The sequence below is a fragment of the Musa acuminata genome, chromosome BXJ2-4, assembly GCF_036884655.1.
Source record: "Musa acuminata AAA Group cultivar baxijiao chromosome BXJ2-4, Cavendish_Baxijiao_AAA, whole genome shotgun sequence".
NCBI classification, from domain to species: domain Eukaryota; kingdom Viridiplantae; phylum Streptophyta; class Magnoliopsida; order Zingiberales; family Musaceae; genus Musa; species Musa acuminata.
Genome location: NC_088341.1, coordinates 39,568,062 through 39,591,182, shown reverse-complemented (window position 1 = coordinate 39,591,182; position 23,121 = coordinate 39,568,062). Strand labels below are relative to the sequence as shown.

The window sequence follows — 23,121 nt, the reverse complement described above, 5'->3', positions numbered from 1 at the left end:
CATATGTATAGTTCTTAAGATCTTTATTATTTTTTTAAAGTTAAAGAAGTGTTAAAACATAATACAAAACAGCTAGCTACATCTACAGGAGTATTGTAAAGCATTCTTTTATATGAAAGTGCAATATACTTTAGTTCCAACTGGCATGGTACAATAGTATTCATATACTGTACCAGAGACCACTTGCCACGAGAAGAATATGCAAACTTTAATCCTTAGGTAAACACGGTTTTCAATCTTAACATCGTCACTAATAAGGACAATCATTTTAACAAGAATACAAGGATATTACTTTTAAGCAATGATTGTAATTTCGTACCGTACCAACGTTTCGATCTCAGCTCGGTATGGTACGAGCGTACCGAGTGGTATGCTTCGACGTACGAGCGTACCGAGCGGTATATATATATAGACATACATATATACATATACATATACATATACATATATATATATATATTTATATAATAAAAGGTTAAAAAAATAATAAAAGAGGCGACGTCTCCTCGTTTCTTCTCCCCACACGGGGAGAAGAAACCGAAGAGAAAAATCGGTATATATATAATAATCATAATAATAATAAAAGTTTAAAAATAATTAAAAAAAGGGCAACGTCGTCGAGGCGACGTCGCCTCATTTCTTCTCCCCACGCAGGGAGAAGAAACCGAGGAGAAGAGGTTTCTTCTCCGGTTTCTTCTCCCCACACGAGGAGAAGAAACCGAGCGTTCTCCCCACGAAGCTCCTCGCGCGGATGAGGAGAAGTCGCCGACGACGTCGAGGCCTCGTCGCCTCAGACGAGTAGGAGGTGACATCTCATCTGCGGCGTCTGGCGAGGGAGGACGGCGACGGATCGGGATCGTCGAGGGAGAGCGACGTCGAATCTTCAGGTTCTCTCTTCTTCCTTCTCCTTCGGCTAATACCGCCCGGTAGCGGGCAGCGATGGTCGAAATCAACCGTTACCAACCAATTTCGAATGGTAACGGGTCGAAAACAACCCCAATCGGCGATATTGCCCGATAGCAGACCTTCCACGTATCGATCTACTAACGGACCGGTATGGGCGATATCATTCGAAATTAAAATCCTTGCTTTTAAGTACATAACTGTACATGCTTCCAAAGGTAGTGCTGGCCACATGTATAAAGCTCTAATAGAATGATAAACTTTATTGCATGAAAATGTAAGGTAAAATAATCATTAATTTTGTCAAATATAATGACACTCCAAAGGGGCTTTTATTATTCATGTATATATCTGAGCATATGTCTTCAAGATATCACCATCATGAGTGCACTAAAAGCAAAAATTGTATATGCTTTAACATTAAAAAGGAATGAACATCCATTTTAAAAATTATAAAGGTGTTCATAATAGTGATAACAACCCCAAAAGAACGAGATCTTAGGGCTTGTCAATTTTGTTGTACTCATGGTAGTAGTAAAGAAATGTACTACTAATCATATGTACATGGCATAATTTCATACAAAAATATTTGTATAAATATCAGTTGCAGTAGCAGTCAAAAAAGGTTCATAGGAAGAGAAGCATGCCTGATTAACATTTTGTGCCTTGAGTCGGCCAACAACAAGATGCTCTAGTATCATCTTCTTTTTTGTCATCTGCATCATCCGTTCTTCAATTGTTCCCCGAGTAATTAGCCTATATATCATAACCTACAACTCGAGAAACAGAAATGGGCATAACATTTACATGATAGATGCAGAGAGAGAGAGAGAGAGAGAGAGAGAGAGAGAGAGAAATTTTCAGATCGTATCAAGAACACCAATCTATACAGGCCACATATGCGACCCAGAACCAGGATATTTAAGATTAAACCTAACCTTATTAGTCTGGCCTAATCTATGAGCCCTTGCCATTGCTTGTAGATCTGCATGCGGATTCCAATCACTGTAAATTGCAAAGCGTGGACACCGTAAATAAGTATCAAGTAGACATACCAAATGGAAAGACCTGAAACAGAAAACTGAGCATGGACAGGAAGTGCACAATATTACAATTACCTATCATATATGAAAACAGTATCAGCAGTTGCAAGGTTTATGCCCAATCCACCAGCTCTAGTGGAAAGAAGGAAACAAAATTTGGTGGAGTTCTTAGCGTTGAAACGATCTATACGGATCTGTCTTTCAGCTCCGCTGACTTTGCCATCAATACGTTCATATGTCCATTTCTGAAAAAATAACAGTGCAATACCATATCAAGCACACAGTCTGCCATTTATCAATAAGAAGGAACATGCAATACGCCCTGTATAAGTATTTGCTCAAATACAAAAACATTAAAGACATTAGCATCATTTACCTTGTAGCTCAAGTAATCTTCCAACAAGTCTAGCATGTGTTGAAACTGTGAATATATAAGAACCCTGTGGCCTTGTTCCTTAAGCTTCACCATCATTTTATCCAACAACTGCATTTTCCCAGAAGCATCTAACAGTTGTCTGGAAATGCAAAGAAAGTGCACATTGTTTTATTTTCATGATCTTCATAAGAAATATTGTCATTAATGCTTCAATATTTAAAAAAATGTTGTCCCAACCCAATAGGTCAAAAGAATTTGAGGCAAAGGCAGACCTAACCAAACTCATTTCATTAAGAAAATGAAAGAGTTCCAGACCAATGAGGACTTGAATCTTTAACCTAATGGTAAGTGGGTCTGATATATTACCAAACCGATGTTTTATGTGTAAACATTTGACAGATGAGGAGTTGAACACTCAATTTAAGGGTAAACAGGTCCGACACACCACCATCAGATTAATACTTTGGGTATAAAAACTTGTTAAATAAGATTTCGCAACCTAAAGCAAATGACTTAGGTACAACACCATACTACTATTCTATGTATAACATATTTGTTGGATGAGGATTTGAACATCAACAAAGGATAAATGGGTCTAATACACCACCACCGAACTAATGCTTTAGGTATAAAATCTGTCAGGTGAAAATTTATACACCAGAACCACCTAATTTGTTGTGTACACTCCGATGTAATGATATGGCAGATATTAAAGAACAAGGTCTTCAAGTTGAAAGCAATTGATGGGAGGATCAAAAAGTAGTATCGAGAAGGAAAACTTATTAGAAAAGCATGCAAGAGTTCAAACTTGGAAGGTAAAGACTAAAGAGGATCTTTCAGAGACAGATGATAAATTAGACATGTAAGATTCAACGAAATGCATAAACAATAGTACATGCACTCCAAAATAGCATCTAGGATATAAGATAATTCATTTTCGAAATGCTTCTCTCCAACAAAATAGCATCTAGAACATAAAATAACAGCTCATTTTCGAAATGGATTAAATTTTGTAAAGTTTGCATTAGTACAACAGCAAGGTTGTCCTTCTGTAACCTAGGAAACTAGGGTTTGAATCTCAGAAATAGTCTCTCCATAATTATAGAGGTACTCCAAAATATAATTGACCCTCACCAGATCCTGCATCAGCAAGAGCTTCATGCACTGGGCTCACCACTTTATTAAATTTTGTAAAGCTATAAATATAAACCAAATAAACCACATAGAGGGACTTGATAATTTTCATCGAAGTAAGTTATTTCTTGAAGGATTGAGAAAACACACAGTATTCTTTAAAACGGTGTAAATGTCTGAACCCAATTTGGTAACAACAAGTACATGGATGTTGACTTTAGAAAATAACTTGCACAGGATCAAACGCTTATCTTAGACCCTGTTCAAATGTATTATAGATCTCGCAGGTTTGAAAAGTAAGAACAAACTAAGCAGAGAGATTGAATCATGAAACAAGAGGATGTAAACAATCAGGTAAACCCTGATCTTTAAAAAATTAAAATAGACCAGCAGGTGATTTATCAAATACCAAAAGAGTACCAATTCCTAACTCTTAGACTCCAACTCTTCACATTCTACCTTTTCTCCATACCGTTGGAGTCATGAATGAGATAGCACTAAGCAAGAAACTCAACATCCAAATAGGGCTTTAGCTTCATAAAATCAATTCCTCCTTTTTCCAACATTGATATCAAGAATATATGAAACATAATTTAAATTTCTTAAGCAATAGGTTCAGTGATATAAATATACCTCAAACCTTCAACAGAATCTGTTGGCTCAGTAGCAGGTTCTACACCTTCTAGCATATATGCATGACAACAGAGCTTACGAAGCTCCATAACAACATTGATAAGTGATATCTACAAGAGAAAAAGGGATCAGCAATCAATATAAAAAAGCAAGGCACTTAAATAATGTCAACTGGAAAATAATACCTGTGCACCACCACGACGAGCAAGTATTTGGTAGTTACGAGTAAGGATGGCTTTATAATATTCTTTTTGTTTACTGCTTAATTCAACCCTTAAAATTAATTCCTTTTTAGGCGGAAGATCCTTCATGACATCTTTCTTGACTCCTAGAACCATACACAAAAAGAATTATTTGTCTCAAAATATCAAGAGTTATCAATCTCTTTCAATTTGCTATTGTAAATTCAGCTGGACCATTAATTACGATTTCTGCATTGCTATATACTGTAAATGAAACAATAGTCAATGGATACAGGACTTTGTGCATTTTCTAAATCCAGAAAAAGAAATGAAGATACTCGACTGATTGTTGTATTTTTCCACATCATCACAATTATAGTTGATGCTGCATTTAAACAGATTAACATGCTTCTCTTTATACATGATACTGTTTCAAACCTTGTGTGCTGGTTTATATTACAAAAAACTATCAAGTGTTAGATAAGTTAGAATTACCAAGGATCCAGCGCTACATGCCAAGCATGTGCTAGACTCAGGTCCGCACAATTCAAAGAAATATCAAGCCCTGTTATAAAAACAGACCTATGCTTCTACCCAGTTTCACATCTGGCATGCTACATGGCACGCACGGAGGAATGTGCCAATGGATAATCTGTCTATCAGCAAGGGCAGCATGGTCAATTCTTGAAAGTTATATGACCTTTATCAAACAGCAGAGTCAAAAGGAAGGAACTACAAAACCAAAATTCTGCTTATTGCCTAATCATGTTCTTGAAAGAATTCATGGGGTGTTTCTTTTAGTAAAAACAAATTCAGATATTCTTTTATACATTAACTTTCATTTTCAAGACAAAAGATAGATCCTTTCATCAGCTTACAATGCAACAATAGGTTTCTGAAGAAAGAAATAATAATAATAATTAAAGAAAAAGAGTGAAAAGCTATATGAATTTTATAGAAAAATATATCAACCAAGTAAAAAAATTTAAGATTCCATATCTTACATACCGAGTGAAACTAATTCCAGCTTAATTAATGTACTCTTTGTGTAATGCTTGAAATCAATGTCAACCGTAGAATAAAAAACCAAGTTTAAAACCTGGCTAATAATCTATCAGTGGAAGATCCAACCACTTTATTCATCCATATAGTACTTTAGAAATAGTAAAGAATACAAAATAGTAATAAAAATCAACAGTCACAATCAAGAAAGCTCAATGAATACAAACCAAGTAATTCCAGGTTAAAAATAATAATTAAAGAAAAAGAGTGAAAAGCTATATGAATTTATAGAAAAATATATCAACCAAGTAAAAGAATTTTAAGATTCCATATGTTACATACTGAGTGAAACTAACTCCAGCTTAATTAATGTACTCTTTGTGTAATGCTTGAAATCAATGTCAACCGTAGAATAAAAAACCAAGTTTAAAACCTGGTTAATAATCTAGCGGTGGAAGATCCAACCACTTTATTCACCCATAGAGTACTTTAGAAATAGTAAACAATAAAAAATAGTAAAACAATATGTCTACTTCACTGTGTTATCCCATCCCTTTGTTTCTCTCATCGTTCCGTTATCTCACCGTCACCACTCTGCCTCGCCGTCACCATCCCAGTGTCATGCCATTTCGTTATCACTGTCTACTTCACTGCCGCCTAGTATGTCACCACCCTACTGCATCGTGGTTCTGCAGCCTCGCCATAAGCAGGTTTATGCATTGTGGCTCTGGAGAAATTACTCCACTTCAAACAATTTGTCTACGTTAGCAGATACAGCATATCAAGAAACTCATTATCGCACATCAACGAGCATAGTTGTAAAACTCTCATATGCAGCCACCATAACATGAAAAATAATCAGATTATTTCCTCCAAAATACTGACAACCATTATATGTAAAGAGAAAAAGAAGTGTCTTACAACATAATAACATTCATTTAATTGGAAAAAAAGAACCTTATGTAATGCAAGAAAAAACAGAAGCATACTTCGCAACAAGTGTGGAGCCAGCATTTTGTGAAGCCTATCAATTTGCTCTTCCTGGTTGATATCCTTGAACTCCTTCTGGAAATCCTCTATACTTGCAAACTAGAAACAGCAAAAAAAATAAACGTGTTTGCAATAGTACACATATTTGTACTCAATGTATCTAGCTTTTTCTAATAAAATTTAAATCCAGAATAACATAAAGCTAGAGACTTCAAAGCTTTTTAAATATCTGTATATTGTTTATTCCTTAAGATGAGCTCACAAGGTCAACTTAACCAAAAAACATCCATTATATCCAATAACATGATCATAAATCACTTTGACCACATTGTGAAGCTTTCATAAATCTGAGTTTGGATATTGGTGAGAGATATGAAAATAAAAAGTGTGAACAATTTAAAATTAAAAAAATAATGGATGATGATGCAAATTATCAAGCTGGAAAAAGAACACTATGAGAGCAATCCAGGGAAAGAAAAGATGGGTACAACCAAAGTGAATTTGATAATAAAAGAAATAAGGAAAATATTCAAACTGTTCCACCATCCAAGAAAATATTTTGACAAACCAAATTAAAGTTTCACTCACCTTTCCAGCATCAAGGAAGTGCATAAGCATGAAGAGCTCATCCAGGTTGTTCTGAGAAGAATACACAAGGCATCTATAAATGATTTGAAAAGTTTGAAATGACAAGCCAACAAAAAACATGAACAAAGTGACATTCTTCAATAACACCAAAATGCTATGGCATTATGTGTTGCATTAACAGTTATCATGCAGCACTAACAAATCCAGATAGAATTTAAAAAAAAATCATCTTAAGGCAGAAGGTTGTAAAATCTACTTATAAAAAGGAGTATTTTAACTTTAAGCAATGAAATTCCACACGTAAAAGTTGCATTGGCCTAATGTCTTAAATACTTGGTAGCAAGAAAAAGGCATGATATCAAAGTCTTGATAAAAATACTACCATATTGCCTGACAGTCTAACATGACCAATAAATTTGATCTTTGATGTTAATCTTTAAAATAATAAATTATCACTATACAAAAAGATAGCAGGCAAATGCACTTCCCATCATACAAACACACAGAAAACTACTACCATGTCGCTAGTGCTCGCTAGGCTGTAGTATAGCAGTCAGAAAATTAAAGTTGTCATTGTCAAGTCAATCTAGTTATATTCTAATCTAACAGGTTTAAGACTCAGTCTAAAAATCTTATCAACTAGAAGCCAGGAAGATACTCCTCAGAAAGATGAAAAATAACTTTAAAAAGAATTGTAGAAAAAGATTAGTTCATAGTTTATCCACAGAAAGAAAAGCACAAGAAAAGCTTCATTAAAATGAATGACAAGCAGAGTGACCTGAAGAGGGGTTCCAGTTAAAAGCACACGGTGCTTTGTTGAGTAGAGCTTGAGTTGATGAAATAATTTGGAGTCCTTGTTCTTCAATCTATGGCCCTCATCTACAATCTATGAGAAGATAGAATTGTCAGAGAGGTGTTAGAATTGTCAGAGGTGCTAAACTATTTTTAATGGACTATTACAGCAGAATGAAAAAATACCATGCTCTCCCATTCTATTGACTTCAGAACTGCAGAATCCATGTTTATCATTTCATATGACGTTAAAAGTACATTGAACTTTATTATTGATTGTTTCTTTTGGTTGCTAGTCTGAATTGGTTTCCTCTTTTTTTGTTTCTTAACCTTTTCTTTGGGGTAGTAAAATTCATACTGCTTTATAACATCACGAGCCTGGGAAGATCCACCATACATTACCTACAACAGATAATCAGCCAGGGTCATGAAAAAAAGATATCACAGAAAAATGATTTCTTTATATACTTAAGTTGTGGTTCCTCACTCACAACATTCATTTGTGGAGCCCAAGTTGCAAACTCACGTTCCCAGTTGCGCAAAGTTGATAATGGTGCCACGACTAAATGAGGAGAAATGTTCTCTTCAAACAAAGAAGCCAGAAAAGCAATACTCTGTATTGTTTTTCCTGAACACAGTCAAGGTGCCTCAGCCTTTTACATAGCAAAGAAACTTATCATAATTGACACTGTGATATGATGTTGAGATGAGGCATCTTACCAAGACCCATCTCATCAGCAAGAATTACATGTGTATTTTTGGACCATGAAAAGCGCAGGAAATTTAATCCTTCAAGCTGATATGCATGCAATGTACCTTCAGTGATGTAAAAAAAAAGAAAAATATTAAAATTAACAAAACCTAAACGAGAGAATTGAACACCTAAATGAGGAACATGATATCAACATTATATAGATACATAGCATCACCTGAAATAAATTCTGGACTGCAGTCACAATGTTGAAACTCTTTGTGTTTTTGCTTCAACTCCTTTGAATCACGAATGGCATTCCTACTTTTATTGCTGAATTTTTTAGAACGTCTGGATAGAATCATTTCATAACGTTCGATCTCAGGCCTGAAGGTAGAAATGTCTGTCTCTACCTCCCATGTACATTCATCATAAGAAAGGTCTTTCCATTTTACTAAAAACTCACGCTCATCATCTGTTTTTCTGTGAGAAGATCATGAAGAGCATGTTATACTCATATCTGATGACAGTAGCAAGTGTCTGTATTTTAAGCAAAACATCTGATAATTATAAGTTGCATAAATTCAGTTGTTCAATATTAGAACACAAAATACTGAAGAATAAAGGAAAAATGAAGTTATTAAATACAGAGACAAGTAAAATCTTTGATGCATACAACAATTAGCCTTTAGTGCCAAGCAGGGGCTGAGTAGACTGATCATCTCCTAACATTTAACTCCATAATTGGGACTATCCTACAAACACATCTCTTTCTTCTACTCCTACAAAATGGCATCTTCTTTAAACTTCATATTGCTTGTAGCATCTCTTGTTTGTATTAGCCATCCCTTCATAATCCTTGTAATTGTCATCTTTACACAGTTTGAGACAATATAAGGTAAAAAAAGCTTATAATGATTTTTACTAATTACATAAGGACATTTTGAAAAGCCAATCAGGCCTGACTTAAAGAGCCCTAGTCCAAACTAAACACAAAATGGGATGCAGTCCATTTTAAATCCTAAATAATGTTTTTTCCTACAGAATAACACCCAATATAACCAAGGCCCCAATTTTCATATCCCCTTGGAAAAAAGTTTCAGCCGAAATGGTTTCTAACTGTAGCATTAATCTTTAGTGCAAACATCAATTAAGTGCCTAGTTATAAGCTAAGTCAACTCTGAAACGCAGATATCTTAACAAATCTCTCAACTATCTTAGTACTAAAAATTGGACTACTACAGTTAATTTTCAAAGGAAAAAAATAGGATATAATTTTGAACTATGCTAAATAGTGAAAACACCATTTACTTCAAAAAGCAAAAGGCGGCGTACCAACATACAATACGCTGGTACTGACCAGTTTGATCCAGGACCGATACCACCGGCCGATACAAGATGGCAGTCTTTGGTTTGACTTACCAGTAAATTCCTATTATGCACTGTTTTGTTTTATCACTGCAAATAATTGGAATCAGCCAGTCTCTTAAACTATATAAAGCTAAAAAGGGCTTATAGGTAAAAACGAAGAAGTCAAGTGCAACTACTTATGCACATAAATTAACCTAACATGAGAGAATCAAAATATCCTAACATATTTCAAGAAAAAAACTAGGATAACCAATTTCTTCATCAGGGAGCTGATTTTATAGAAACTTAACCATTTTACTATCCATGTGAACATAAGAAATTAATCAAAAACAAGGGGAAGAAACCAATTTTGTCATCAAATTCCTTTAGTGGGGCTTAAGCTCAGACATGCAGAACACAATGATCATAACCGACACTTGGTGCAACAACTGGTTTACTATGTTGGGAATAGTATATATGTCGAGAAAAAAACTAGGATAACCAATTTCTTCATCAGGGAGCTGATTTTATAGAAACTTAACCATTTTACTATTCCATGTGAACATAAGAAATTAATCAAAAACAAGGGGAAGAAACCAATTTTGTCATCAAATTCCTTTAGTGGGGCTTAAGCTCAGACATGCAGAACACTTGGTGCAACAACTGGTTTACTATGTTGGGAATAGCATATATGTCGAGAAAAAAACTAGGATAACCAATTTCTTCATCAGGGAGCTGATTTTATAGAAACTTAACCATTTTACTATTCCATGTGAACATAAGAAATTAATCAAAAACAAGGGGAAGAAACCAATTTTGTCATCAAATTCCTTTAGTGGGGCTTAAGCTCAGACATGCAGAACACAATGATCATAACCGACACTTGGTGCAACAACTGGTTTACTATGTTGGGAATAGCATATAAGTTCAATTGAAACAAAAACTAATCAAGAACTAAATCCATTAACCTCCATAATTGCATAAATGAAACAAATCAATTTCATGGAAGTATCTACAAAAGATTGATTAAACAATAAAATGCAGAATTTTATGATATTTGCCTATAAACCTGCTAGAGATAATTCTGTCAACAGTGGTCCATTCAGGTCGAATAGCAACCCAATCATCATCTGAGTTTTTCATTGATTCCAGTTGTTTGTGGAAATTATTCAATCTACTCTTCAATCGAGGATGAGTCTTTGAAGCTCTTAGAAATTCTTTCTCAGGAACCCTGATTGAAAGGCATAACTAAATTATTAAATATGTTCGGTTCCAGAATGAATGTAGCAAATAAATAGAGAGAAATAAATTTAGTTTGGAAATAAAATAATTAATTAATATTAAACCAATAATATTAATGAAGCAGGATTAATCTAATTAAGTAAAAGACAACGGAAAAAGTTAATAGCTGATGTTGAGATACCAAATACAATGAAGGTAGGAAAATCCCTTCCATTTAACAAGATATTGTTTGGCATATGACTGATTTGAGCTAGACTTTGACGAATCATTCTCATCTACTACCGTAGGGCGCATTTCACAATCTAAGATCTTCTCAATTTCTGTCAGAGGGCTCACCTGCAAATACAACAGCCTCGATGAGAGTAAAAAAATGAACCTCTGTTCAATAATAGATGATAGAGAGTAAGTGAATTTTCTAAAACATACACACTCAGGGCAGCTCCATTTATCACCTAAAACTGCTTTGGAAGTAGGGTACAAGCATCTCTTATGAAAAGCATAAGTACACGTAGCACAGGGAATGAGGCTCCCACTAGTTCCACACATTTGACATGAGTCTTCTTTCTGCCAACACAAAATGAGTGCATTAATGTAAAGAATATCCAAATCAAGAAGGTATCAGTTCAGTATTGATTTACGATTTTAAAGCAACCCAAACCAAACTGATGCAAGTATTCTGCAACACTACTATATACAGAAATACAAATATTATATATTCATTTTTATAAATTTAACATGCCAATATGACACACAACTCTTCTATATTTGTGCATGTGTAATATCTCTACCAGCAACTTCAATTGGTGAATATAAAGCAAAACAACAGTTTTGAGAGATCAGGCATCATTAAAAATAGGTGTCTGTGATTGATACTTTTAACCCTTAGAGAGTCTTGGAAGAAGAAGTTTCTTCAGTTCCCTTGACCATGCATGCCTCAGTTTTTGGCTGTTTATGAACATTTTCTTCTAAAATTCAATTGCCAATATATTGTGAATATGCAAATCAGAAGTATATCTTTTAGACAGAAGAATATTGGTATTAGATCCTCGTTCTTTTACCAGAAACATGAAGACAGCAGAAATAGGTTTAAAGTGCACGGGAATGGCCTTGACCATTGAGAATGAGATAATGGATGGTGCATGCCTATCTTCAGCATAAGCATACATACTTGTATATTAAATATCAAGAGTAGCATAATCAAGATTGGAAAAAAATAATTTTAAAAAAATTAAAAGCAGACAAATAAAATAAGATAATCTTATATAATTAAAAAACTTAACAAATACTTACCAAAATTTTAGTTCTTCATATGTATGTAATAGTTAAATTATTTTTAGCGCTGTTTATATGTTTATTTTAATGAATTTATATATTCCCCCCCAGCATCAGCAACAACAAAGGCATGTCCAGCAAACAGCATAAGGTGGTTGTCAATACCAGTAAAGATCACCTAATGCTGGTGAATTTGCAGTTGTTCATGTACAAAACCTCGCATATTTATGCCAAATTTAACCCACCCACGAAACTCTAGCGAAGGATTTCTAAAGGATCGAGTGAACACAGATCCTTGACATTCATTTGTGCACGGTTACTCATCCCAAGTTTCAAAGGAACAGAAACCTACGTAACCTCATTACAAAGGAAATGAGCAACCACAAACTTTCTAACCTAAGTCAAAAATTCAACAATGCACCAAAATTAATAGAGAACAAAGTGCATAAACCATTCCAGATTCAATCTCCCAAAGAGTAAGCCGCAAACTTATAATTAAGAACGCATGTCCTATTCCCCCGGAGAACATCAGCTCAATAACCATAATCGCCAAGAAACCAAACAAGAGAAAGGATCACAAGCCATACCGCGTCGTCCCTCTCTATCTTCTCCGCCGGCTTCTCCTCCTGCTTGCTCTTCGAGCCCTTACCGACAACGAAGTCGTCGTCGTCAGAATCATCGAGATTGTATAGAGGCCGCTTCTCGGACCTCACCCGCAGCCTCTCAACCAAGCTACTCATCCCCACTGACCCGCTGCAGAACCCACCTCAGTAAACGGGGGAGAAACCCTAGGCCACCACCGGGCAACGAGCGACAAGCTAGGGTTTCCGCCCTCCTCGCTCAGAAACCCTAGAACTCCATCGCACGGAAGAAGGAGCGGTTCGATGGAGAATGGGGACAACGAAGATTCGGAGTCGAGGAAGTTTATATGGGTGGAGGGAGGAGGGAGAGAGGAGAGGGAGGATCGCTGTGTCGAGGATCGCCTCCGTTCGCTCGGGGAGGAATCGCCGAAATTTGCAGGCGGTGCTGCTACTGCAAGCACCTCAAAACCGTCGAGCCGTTGTCTGGTTCTAACCCTGACGGCGGGACCCCCATGTGAGGCTTTCGAATAGCGCCACGTGGGATGAGGTAGCCTTGGGGAGGCAATGTTGGGGACAACCAAAGGTCATCCGGATGTCTTTTTTTTATCCCATATTATTAAGCAAAAACAAAAAGGAAAGCATTCTATAAATCATATATATATATATATATGAGTATAATTATATATGAACATATATTGCATAACTATTTACATTTTACACAATCTCATTTATATGATGGAATATATATATATATATATAGATATATTCCCAGAATAATGTATATATGCACATATATTGCATATATATGATAGAACCTCACTAATTACACAATCTCGTTTCTCTATGTACGGAAGTTATTTACTTGAACATTTTGAATTACAATTATATTGTAAATGTTTTTAATCCTTGCTTTAAACTTTTGAAAGTGTCTTACTTTTATATATCTTCAATATTTAAGATGTTCATTGATGTTGTAATATATTCCTTCATTTTTAGTGTTTTAGATCCTAAATGTTTTTTTGTTACCAATATCAAATTGGTATTGAAAATGGAACGCTACTCACTCTTGCACTTAGAAACAAGAAGATCACAGAATAATGTGAATTATAGAGAAATAGTTATAATCCACTATAGTAAGAGGATTAAATGTATAGGTATTTCTTAAGTGAACAAAAGTAGAAGAGTAAGCAATAAAAAAAATTTTGATGAATCATACAATTTTTTTGTTTTATGTATTTATTGTTATAAATAATATTATAACCATTAAAAAATTATTGGTTATTGTTGGACAAAAAATCGAATTAGAAACTATATAAGATTATTGATCGCAAAAATTATTTGTGACAAAGTAAATGCTATAACATTGTTTAAAAACCTCATATAAAATGTAATAGAAACAATCTATTACATGCATTTCTCTTTTTCATGTAAAATATAAAGCAGAAATTGTTTTTTTTTGTATTAATTAATTATGCAATTATTTTAATTTTTTTACTTTTTCTTAATATTTGAATGAGGAAAGACAAAGTGGCCTATACAAACCCATGGCAATTGATACAGTAAGATCATATGCATCAAAACCATCAAGGAAGGATATCAGTCCAAAGACTCCTATATCTTGCTTCATATTGTATTTCTACAAATATTTATAAGAAAATTTTGATATTATTTTTCTTATAGGATAAAATGCTATACCATGAAAATAGAGACAAAAGAAATTGAAGGTACCAATTTTTTTTACAGTGTCATGCTTCTGTTGAGATGACACTGTAAAAAAAAGGGTAAATGGGACAAGATTAAACTGATATTGCGTCTACTTGTTCCACATTTATTGGTTTAATCATACTCATATGCTTTCTGTATCTTTCTCAAAAGTTTCTGGAGTAATATGGGTTACTTGGATGCTGGTGTCTATGGTTTTGTCACATTGAGGATGTCCTTTCTCTTCTATGTTTCGATGGCTTGAGAGCACTGAAATGCAGCAAAATGTTTTCAGATCAGTGTTTCACATCATGATGTGTGTACTTTGGAATCAGTGCTACTTCCAATTACACTTTTGAAATTATTATTATTTTCATTCAGATGCTTCACTTGAAAATTTTTTTGCATTTGCAAGATACTATTGAGGAAGTTATTACAAGGGACAAAAACTAGATGCAAGAAACTTTGTCTATGAGGTTGGTCTTCGTGAAGAGTTCCCTCATGTTCCACTGATAAAATCCTTCCTCGTAGATTCAGAGAAAGCAATTTCAACTTCTGAGGGTTGTTGCGGCGATTGTTTCTGGATTTATTCTTTTAATCTCAATCCATTAAGCCTTGAATGGAAATATATATTTATCTTCTATAGCTGTAGCAATCATTCTAATTGATGTAGTATTTCTCTCATTATATAAACCATCTTATGATCCCATCGTGTAACTTGTGTGGACATTTTGGGATACAAATACCTAAGCTTAGAAATGGTCTCAGATACCTTATGTGATGATTCTGTTGCCTGTGATTGATGTTCAAACTGGACGTGCTCATTGTGATCTATTGTAGATTAACATGTGTAGCAAGAGACCATTGTTCAGGCTGCTACTAATGTGTTTAAGAACGCAAGCTTGAAGCTGAGTCTCCAACTGAGAATCTGCAGAAGCAATTCAAATATTTAGAGAATCTGCTGGTTATGGTCCTGCCAACAAGCAGATCCAGGCCGATAGTGTGGAACCAATGCCTCCCAACTGTGGGGATTCTATCATGCAATTCTGGATATCTTTGGAACACATTTTACAGTATGCTTCTGAACTGTTCAACATTGTTTTGGTCTGATTTATTAGCATACAGCCATAACCATGGATTATTTTGTATTTTGTATAGCAGAGCTGGTGGATACTCTGTTTAAGAATTGATAGTCAACTTAAACCTTCCAGTGAATACCTACTTGATCACTTTACAGCATTATGTTGTTCAGCGTTTGCTGCATGATTTGTGCTTGTCACAGCTCAAGTAACACTCAGTCTTATCTCTATCTGTTGCAGCACTACAGTCTCAATCTACTCTCTGCTCCTACAAAATATAGATAAAAATGTTTCCTAACTCCTCTTTTATCTTTCTTTGGCTTCTTCCTTCATGATACTTGTAAGTTAAAGCAGCCCAAGCTATCAAAAAATCTTAGCCTAATACACTGCACACCACATACCCAATGCTCAATAGGACACACAACACAACATTCCAATATGCCACAAATGTGTTGTTTATAACAAGCAGCATGTTATTTCAGAGATCATTTCTTATGCAACGTTGATCCAAATAACTAAAAGAATATAGGAGAGACCAAAAGTGAAGGGGAAACAAAAAGAGAGCATCGAGAGTACCAAAAAGGAGACAAACTGCAGCTGTTTGTTACTGAGAAGTAAACATAAGGCAGGCAAGGAGGTGTGGAGTGGTGGGTCAGTCGTTGGCGGTGGCGAGCTGGAGGGCGAGGAGCTCCTCCTCGGGGATGGTGCGGATGTGGCAGTCGGAGCGGGGGTAAGAAGCGCAGAGGAGGGCGTAGCCGCGCTCGACGACGTCGTCGCTGAGCATGCCTTCGCTCTGGTCCACGGCGCCGCTCACTAGCCGGGCGGGACACGTCATGCACACCCCTAGCTTGCAGTCGTGCGACACCTCCAGCCCCTCCTCCAGCGCCCGTTCCAGTATCGTCTCGTCCTCCGCCACCTCCAGCGTCCGCCGCTCCCCCTCGTGTTCTATCGTCACCTTGTACGCCGCCACCCGGAGGCGGAGGGAGGGGAAGCGGGCGAGCTTGACCTGGCGGTGGCGGATGTCGGGCTTGAGGACGAGACGAGAAGTGGTGGTGGTGGGGAAGTGGAGGAGCGACGTCGCCATGTGCTGTGTGGAAGAGAACGCTTCGCACTGCGGACTGCGGACTGCGGGGATCGAGGATAAGGTGGTCGCAAGCCTCTCCTTTCATTTTCAATGAAAGGAGGAGGCACAAGTTACTTCCCATCCACCTTTACCTGTCGCTGACGACAGGGCAATAGAGAGCCAAAGTCGCAGGTGAAACCCCTTTGACCCATCCAGTATGGCCTACTCGAACAATAGGATCCCAAGCACAAGCACAGTGGTCCGGGTAGGTTTTACAGCTGAAGAGAAGCTGTTAAGGTGGTGGTGCCAACGAAATTAGTGCCTCAAGAAGATGGATATTCCCACCATGAAATAAGTAAGCAAAACATTCATGTCACCTTATGCAGTTACGCTACAAGGGTTTGATTCATTGAGGGTGCATTTGGAGAACACCACAAGATTGTATCTTGAGTTAAAGAAAGTTGGATTTATGGTTTAGACAAACCCAAAAAAGCTCAACAAGTTAGATCTTACATGTAGCATTATTCCTTATATAACCTCTTTCATATCATACAAAAAATTAAAAAAATAAGCTTAATGATATGTACAGCATTTCAGACTAATTAATCAGTCTGACTTGCCATGCCAATATGAACGAGAGAGGAGATTATTGACATGTCCAGAAATATTCTCTTCTTCAATATTAGGAACAAGGGTTTTTCAAGTATGGTAGATGATAAGATGTTTCTCTCCTTGAACTTACATGTTGAAAATTTTGCTGAGTTGAGCATCTCAGACATATTCCAAACCTAATTTTATATGTCAAATGAGGGACTAAGGATTCAGCTTTAAGTCAACCACCTAACATCTATGGATGGACAATTCTGACACTAACATTGAAGATAAAACAAAGTTGCATTTTTTACTCAGATATCATTGAAGTTGAGAACCCTAACAGCATTATCACTTTGAGCAATCAAACAACGGAAGTCCAGCTCAGTTGCAGTACCTAAGAGAGCCCCATGCATGGATTCGGTGAAGAAATTTGAGGTGAGAGGTTGGCCAACTCAAAATGTTCAAGCTTGTTTTGTATCACCTACTTCCATTTCATGTCATCAGAAACTGTGATCTTACTTACATACCTAAGCAGCAGCATTATTCATGTCTACTGTTGAAGCCTTACAAATCTCCATCTGGACTAGTAATGTAGGAGAAGTTGGCCACCATCACGGCCCAACTGCACCTCTATTTGAACCCATCCCACACTGCCCATGATTTCCATCACACTAACCATTACCTCTTCGTCCTCCGAGAGATCGCTGGAAATGGCGAAGAGTTTGATGATGATGGGGTTCGTCATGGCGTTGGTGACCGTGCTCCCGGGCCTCGCGTCGGCACAGTCGGGCTGCACGGCCGTGATCCTCGGCCTTGCTCCGTGCCTGAGCTACATCACCGGCAACTCCTCCACCCCTTCCTCCTCGTGCTGCACGCAGCTCGCCCGCGTCGTGAAGTCGCGGCCGGCGTGCCTCTGCTCGGTGCTCAACGGCGGGGCGTCGTCGTTGGGGATCACCATCAACCAGACCCGGGCGTTGGCCATGCCCGGAGCCTGCAAGGTCCAGACTCCGCCGGTTAGCGCGTGCAGTGGTAGTGGCCGCTCTCAAGCCTGTTCATGCACTGCAGAACTTGTGGAAACGAAGGTGTGTTTATGGCATTGACTTGATTACTGCTTGATGGGTGGTGGCTGCAGCTGTGAGCAGTGGGCCAGCAGCTGCGCCAGAGGCTTCTCGCGCGACGACTCCGGAGACCCCACCGACGCCGTCTGTCCCTGCCAGCCCCAAAACGGAGACACCATCGCCGCCGTCGGTTCCCAGCAGCGCCACTGCCGCAAGACCTTCTACACCATCAACTCCAACCGCAGGTACAGTAACCTCTTGTTGTTGCTGCTACGTACATTTGTGCTGTGACAAAGAACTCATCTTTTACTCTCTCTCTCTCTCTCGCACGCCTGAGCAAGATATATATGGTGCAGGAAGCGGATCGAAGGCTACGCCCTCAACTACTGGAGCAACTTCGGATGGGAGTTCTTACAAGCCAAGCAGTTCTCTGATGACTTCAGTCCTCTATGTAGCTGGATGCATCTTGTTGATGGCCAATCTGTGAGTCTACTGCATGATCTGGACTGTGGCTACTACTGCATCATTGGCCTCTAAAAACTCGTCTATGTCGACTTGTGTCACTTCTAATGCTGGCTCTGTTTTAATCGAATCATGGTTTTATTTGTTTATCTGTGTGATATAGAATGCAATTTTATTTGTTTCCTCAATGAAGAGATGGGTGTTTGTATCGTCTGAGGTGTAATATACAGTATGTATTACTTGTACTGCTGAAGTGGTGCCTCTCGTAGTCCTCAGCAGAATTGCTACTACTTAATGGTTGGTCAATATAAAAACTCTTTTTCTTATGATCCTTTTTCAACCCACAAATGAACATGAATGTCTTAAGAAATGATATTTGATGTCTTAAGAAATAATAAAATCCATTATAGAAGATGACAGCTTATCGCAATGTTTTGGATTTCAATTTTATATTTGTCATTTAGCCTTTGTAAAAAGCAAAAAAAAGTTATACCAAATAACTATCTTAACTAAAATCAGCAAATATCTTAACTAAAAGTACACTCTTCAGACTATTTTTCCCTTATTCAAATAATATTTTTCTAACTGCTGTGATTAGAGAGCTTCAGCTCTAAATTCTGAATATATATATATATATATATATATATATATATATATATATATATATATGAAGAACAGTTCTTAATTATTAGAGTAATACTTTATACACCCATTTGGTCAAATATGTTGTCAAGCAAGCATAAGTTTAACAACATAATCAAATAATAATTATGCCATATTTGTGAAGTTGAAAATAATTTCTTTTGGATAGATCTTAAGACTTTTATATTGTAAGATTATTTTAAAACAAGTTTTAAATTAGATCTTAAGAGTTTAAAATAAATATAATCTGTGGGAAGTCCCAATGGATTGTTTAAGGGTTGCAGTCCAGCACGCATCTGCAACAAGTCAATTAGTCCACCTTGGCGGCCAAAAGCCACTTGACAAGTGTTTGATAAAACAACACTTTAGCTACCGATCGCTTCTGCTCTCTCTCCTTCGATCCTCCTCGCATTTCAACAACATCTCTCTACGAAGCTTCTCTCGTCCCCAAAGAATGCAAACAGACTCCTCCGCCGTCCCACCCAACCACGATCACAGGAAGCAGGAACCAGAGATCACCTTGAGGCCCTTCGACCTCTCCGACGTCGGCGCCTTCATGACATGGGCGTCGGACCCCCGCGTCACCCGCTTCCAGCGCCGCGGCCCGTGCACAAGCGAGGAGGACGCGCGGCGGTACCTGGCGGACCACGTCCTGCCGCACCCATGGTACCGAGCCATCTGCGTCGACGGCCGCCCCGTGGGCTCCATCAACGCCAAGCCCGGCCAGGGCGAGGAGCGCTTCAAGGCCTCCGTCGCCTACCGCCTGGCCTACCAACATTGGGGCCGCGGCATAGCCACGACTGCGCTCAGGGCGGCCGTTTCCTCTCTCCTCGAGGAGTGGCCGCACTTGGAGAGGCTGGAGGCGATCGCCGAGGTGGAAAATCCGGCGTCGCAGCGGGTGCTGGAGAAGGCCGGGTTTCTGAGAGAAGGGCTGCTGAGAAAGTACGTCATGTTGCATGGGAAGAGCAGAGATGTGGTGATGTATAGTTTACTGGCTACCGGCCCAAACTCCGATGACATCTGACTGTGGAAATGCTGTGTGTGGCATTTGGTTTTTGTGCTTGCAGACGTATCCTAAATTTCTGGACTTTGGATTTGATCCCACAAACTTTCTTAGAGAAGAAATCATCGTAAGAACATGTTTTAACACCAACAAATGTCTGTCTTGGATTTGATCCTACCAGCTTTCTTAGAGAAATCACTGTAAGAACATGTTTTAACATCAACAAATAACAAATATACGTCGAAATTATATCAGTTCTTCAAATAGATTTAATGGTCATTCATGATATCGGGACTTTGATAAGAAATTTCATATTGTTTTGGATCTGGCATAAAAATACTTTCTAAAAACTGGTTATATTTAGGAGCTAAAGCATCAGAATTTGCATGAATTTATTAGCTTTTCTAATGACAATATATGGCATTGACCTTAACATGTCAATAGATCTCTACCTTCTCTGAAAGCAAAACTCATGGAGAACACCAACGAAGTGAATGAATGATTTGGTTCTTCAAGATCACTTCCATCCCCATTTGATTAGGATCCACAAACCACTAAAAAAAAAGGCTTAATTGGAGATCAAATTTGCTGTGGTAATTAGAAGCATGGATCACATCGTGAGTGATGACTCCTCTGAGCACTTGTCTCTATCCCATACTCATCAAGCATCCCTTTGATGCAGCATTCACTACTGCAAAATGCTTTCTCACCTCTGAAAGAAACATACAAGAAGCTCAGACTCAGTCCCACATATGTCAAGACATAAGTGAAATTAACATACTAAATCAGAGAAATCATAAGCATAATTCTACATCGTAAAGTCTTGACATGAAGATGAAGATGTCTACTTTGTCATTCTAAGTGCAGTTCATAGCTAACATTTTCATTAAGCTGAATAGCACATTATTATTGACTAATCGAAGACAGATTAAGCTGAATTAAGTTTGATGCAAAGGGAATTATCATCAAACTTACTTATACATGAAGGTTTCCTTTCCTTGCTCAACATTCTTCTTGCATGCGTAGCAGAAGCTCAAGGAATCATTCAAAGGATACCCTCTGCTATCAGCTGCAAAGCTGCGGCTTTTGGTTGATCGAGTGAAGCCATCTCCGCACTGCTCCACTGCGCAGCTGTCGAAGATGTGTGTAGTCCTCGGATTCGGGCCATGAAAGATCACGCAGGTGTAGTCCTCCGAGAGCTCCATCTCGCTCATGGAGAAGTTGCTTCCGGCGAAGACCTGAGGGGAGGAAGCTAGCATCTCCGAGCCGGGAGAGCTCCGGGCAGGAGAAAGGAGAGCCAACTGGGAGTCTCTGTTCTTGATGCCGAACTCGATCGGGGACCCAACCGGCGAGTTGGAGGTCGGACAAAGGGAAGGAATTTGGATCTTCAGCTTTGTTCCGAGCAGAACCATACTGCGCTGTGGCTTGGTGTCGAACTGTTCGTCACTGAGAGCGTCGATGATGCCGAGCCCAGTGGGTCTCGAGCCTCGATTTCTCCATGGATGCTGCTTGGTGTCTGAAACAGAGGCGCTGCTAGTGGTAATCGCATCAAAAGGGGGGATATGATTGCCAATGGAAGACAAGTTTCTGGTTTCTGGTGTGGAGGTTGGGCTCATGGCAGCCTCAGAGAGCCTTGCAGAGGGCAAGAGTGAGGAAGCTGCGGGCTTGCCACAGCTGCCGCCGCCATGGAAAGATGACATCAGGCCTTGTTTGCCACCGACTGCTCTGGATCTCTTCCAAAGAAAGATGTTTGGTTGGTACATTGAGATCTCTGCGGAGGTGAAGAGCTTGAGAGTTCCAAGTAGTGAGTGAAAGCTCACAAAAGGAAAAGGAAAAAGGAAGAGGTTCTTCCATCTTTCCTTTCAAAAGAAGAGAGAACAAGTGCATGAACTGACCTGAGTTTGGCACTGGAATCTCTTCTTGTCCTCCTCCTCCTCCTCCTCAGTTGCAGAACTTTGAATGATGTAAAGATTGGATCTTTACAGAACCGAGAGGGAATACAAATTTGAGGTAAATTAGAACACAAAACCAATGCAAACAAAAAGAGACAGTGACTGATATCAGTTAATCGCAGGCATCAATTCCAACTAAAGGTCTCATCTTTTTTCGGTGTGTTTGTTTGAAGGCTTCTTCTTTACCCAGCCAAAATGCCCTCAGCACTCCCCATCGCTAAAGACCGGAAACCATCTACGGAACCTCCCATCTCATAAAAATCCGATTTTGGCAGTGAAGAACTCATCAAGGTGGCGCCTTTCCCTTCCCTTCCTCACTCTCTCCGCAACAACACACCAGAGAAGATGAATTAGACATGCACAGGCCACCCAGTGGACGAGACACTGGCTCTCTGCCCAGGAAAACGGCTCCGGAAATGAGAGCTGCGAGGCAGCCGTTGTGGCATCGTGCGTGGGAATCGTATTAGAGAGAGAGAGAGAGAGAGATGTTTTGGATGTGAGCGTTTTCTTCCGTCAATATCTTCTTTATAGACAAAAAGAGACGGCAGAAATGACAACGTAGTAACTTCCTTTTTCCCTTCTCTCCTCTCATTGCTCGCCTCTCTGAGCTAAAAAGGAACCCCTGCGACCATTGATCTCACTGTCGGTGACTGCGATCAGGGTGTTCATGAGAAAGAGATAGAGCGAGGGAGAGAGAGAGAGAGGCGATGACATGCAGTGCGACTGTCAAGTGACGGCATGGGCTTCAATTTCCACTGAGAACTCTGCACTGTCTCTGCAGTTGGGTT

At 38.5% G+C, this 23,121-nt stretch overlaps 5 protein-coding genes across 7 annotated transcripts in view; 2 read left to right on the top strand and 3 right to left on the bottom strand.

Annotated features, from left to right (window-relative positions):
• Window positions 1-13,231, bottom strand: part of LOC135610824 (CHD3-type chromatin-remodeling factor PICKLE-like) — a 30,011-nt gene extending 16,780 nt beyond the window's left edge. The window contains exons 1-17 of the mRNA XM_065105788.1: window positions 12,786-13,231; window positions 11,353-11,490; window positions 11,108-11,262; window positions 10,754-10,915; window positions 8,573-8,817; window positions 8,364-8,459; window positions 8,135-8,271; window positions 7,830-8,045; window positions 7,630-7,737; window positions 6,852-6,902; window positions 6,263-6,362; window positions 4,275-4,417; window positions 4,090-4,199; window positions 2,323-2,461; window positions 2,022-2,191; window positions 1,842-1,908; window positions 1,551-1,673 (exon numbers count right to left, since the gene is read on the bottom strand). Of these exons, the coding sequence (XP_064961860.1) occupies window positions 1,551-1,673; window positions 1,842-1,908; window positions 2,022-2,191; window positions 2,323-2,461; window positions 4,090-4,199; window positions 4,275-4,417; window positions 6,263-6,362; window positions 6,852-6,902; window positions 7,630-7,737; window positions 7,830-8,045; window positions 8,135-8,271; window positions 8,364-8,459; window positions 8,573-8,817; window positions 10,754-10,915; window positions 11,108-11,262; window positions 11,353-11,490; window positions 12,786-12,938 (2,313 nt within the window). The 5' untranslated portion in view covers window positions 12,939-13,231. The remainder of the gene's footprint in view (window positions 1-1,550; window positions 1,674-1,841; window positions 1,909-2,021; window positions 2,192-2,322; window positions 2,462-4,089; window positions 4,200-4,274; window positions 4,418-6,262; window positions 6,363-6,851; window positions 6,903-7,629; window positions 7,738-7,829; window positions 8,046-8,134; window positions 8,272-8,363; window positions 8,460-8,572; window positions 8,818-10,753; window positions 10,916-11,107; window positions 11,263-11,352; window positions 11,491-12,785) is intronic.
• A 2,767-nt stretch (window positions 13,232-15,998) lies between these two features.
• Window positions 15,999-16,711, bottom strand: LOC135609195 (ferredoxin C 1, chloroplastic-like). The gene has a single exon (XM_065102291.1). The coding sequence runs from the start codon at window positions 16,641-16,643 to the stop codon at window positions 16,212-16,214; it is 432 nt and encodes a 143-aa protein (XP_064958363.1). The 5' UTR covers window positions 16,644-16,711; the 3' UTR covers window positions 15,999-16,211.
• A 1,163-nt stretch (window positions 16,712-17,874) lies between these two features.
• LOC103983101 (non-specific lipid transfer protein GPI-anchored 5) lies at window positions 17,875-19,062 on the top strand. Its single transcript, XM_009400269.3, has 3 exons — window positions 17,875-18,245; window positions 18,349-18,519; window positions 18,631-19,062. Exons 1-3 carry the CDS (start codon window positions 17,927-17,929, stop codon window positions 18,759-18,761), a joined length of 621 nt encoding a protein of 206 aa, XP_009398544.2. The 5' UTR covers window positions 17,875-17,926; the 3' UTR covers window positions 18,762-19,062.
• A 532-nt stretch (window positions 19,063-19,594) lies between these two features.
• On the bottom strand, window positions 19,595-23,121 carry LOC135610822 (FCS-Like Zinc finger 8-like). Of its 3 annotated transcripts, none has more exons than XR_010486329.1 (4): window positions 22,277-23,118; window positions 21,357-22,152; window positions 20,834-21,093; window positions 19,595-20,579 (listed from the first exon to the last, which is right to left on the bottom strand). XR_010486329.1 is itself a non-coding variant. In XM_065105785.1 (3 exons), exons 2-3 carry the CDS (start codon window positions 22,142-22,144, stop codon window positions 20,979-20,981), a joined length of 903 nt encoding a protein of 300 aa, XP_064961857.1. In that variant the 5' UTR covers window positions 22,145-22,168; window positions 22,277-23,121; the 3' UTR covers window positions 19,595-20,978. The 3 variants fall into 3 exon arrangements, 1 of the variants encoding a protein (XP_064961857.1); XR_010486328.1 differs by having other exon boundaries at window positions 21,357-22,168; window positions 22,277-23,117; XM_065105785.1 differs by having other exon boundaries at window positions 19,595-21,093; window positions 21,357-22,168; window positions 22,277-23,121.
• Window positions 19,833-20,503, top strand: LOC135610823 (uncharacterized). The gene has a single exon (XM_065105786.1). The coding sequence runs from the start codon at window positions 19,833-19,835 to the stop codon at window positions 20,400-20,402; it is 570 nt and encodes a 189-aa protein (XP_064961858.1). The 3' UTR covers window positions 20,403-20,503.

Coding starts and splice junctions, on each gene's coding strand:
- LOC135609195 (XM_065102291.1), bottom strand. CDS start 16,643: ATGGCGACGTCGCTCCTCCACTTCCCCACCACCACCACTTCTCGTCTC.
- LOC103983101 (XM_009400269.3), top strand. CDS start 17,927: ATGGCGAAGAGTTTGATGATGATGGGGTTCGTCATGGCGTTGGTGACC. Junction 18,246..18,348: donor GCCGGTTAGCGCGTGCAGTG/GTAGTGGCCGCT, acceptor TGGTGGCTGCAG/CTGTGAGCAGTGGGCCAGCA. Junction 18,520..18,630: donor ACCATCAACTCCAACCGCAG/GTACAGTAACCT, acceptor TATATGGTGCAG/GAAGCGGATCGAAGGCTACG.
- LOC135610823 (XM_065105786.1), top strand. CDS start 19,833: ATGCAAACAGACTCCTCCGCCGTCCCACCCAACCACGATCACAGGAAG.
- LOC135610822 (XM_065105785.1), bottom strand. CDS start 22,144: ATGTACCAACCAAACATCTTTCTTTGGAAGAGATCCAGAGCAGTCGGT. Junction 21,094..21,356: donor AAGGAAACCTTCATGTATAA/GTAAGTTTGATG, acceptor TGTTTCTTTCAG/AGGTGAGAAAGCATTTTGCA.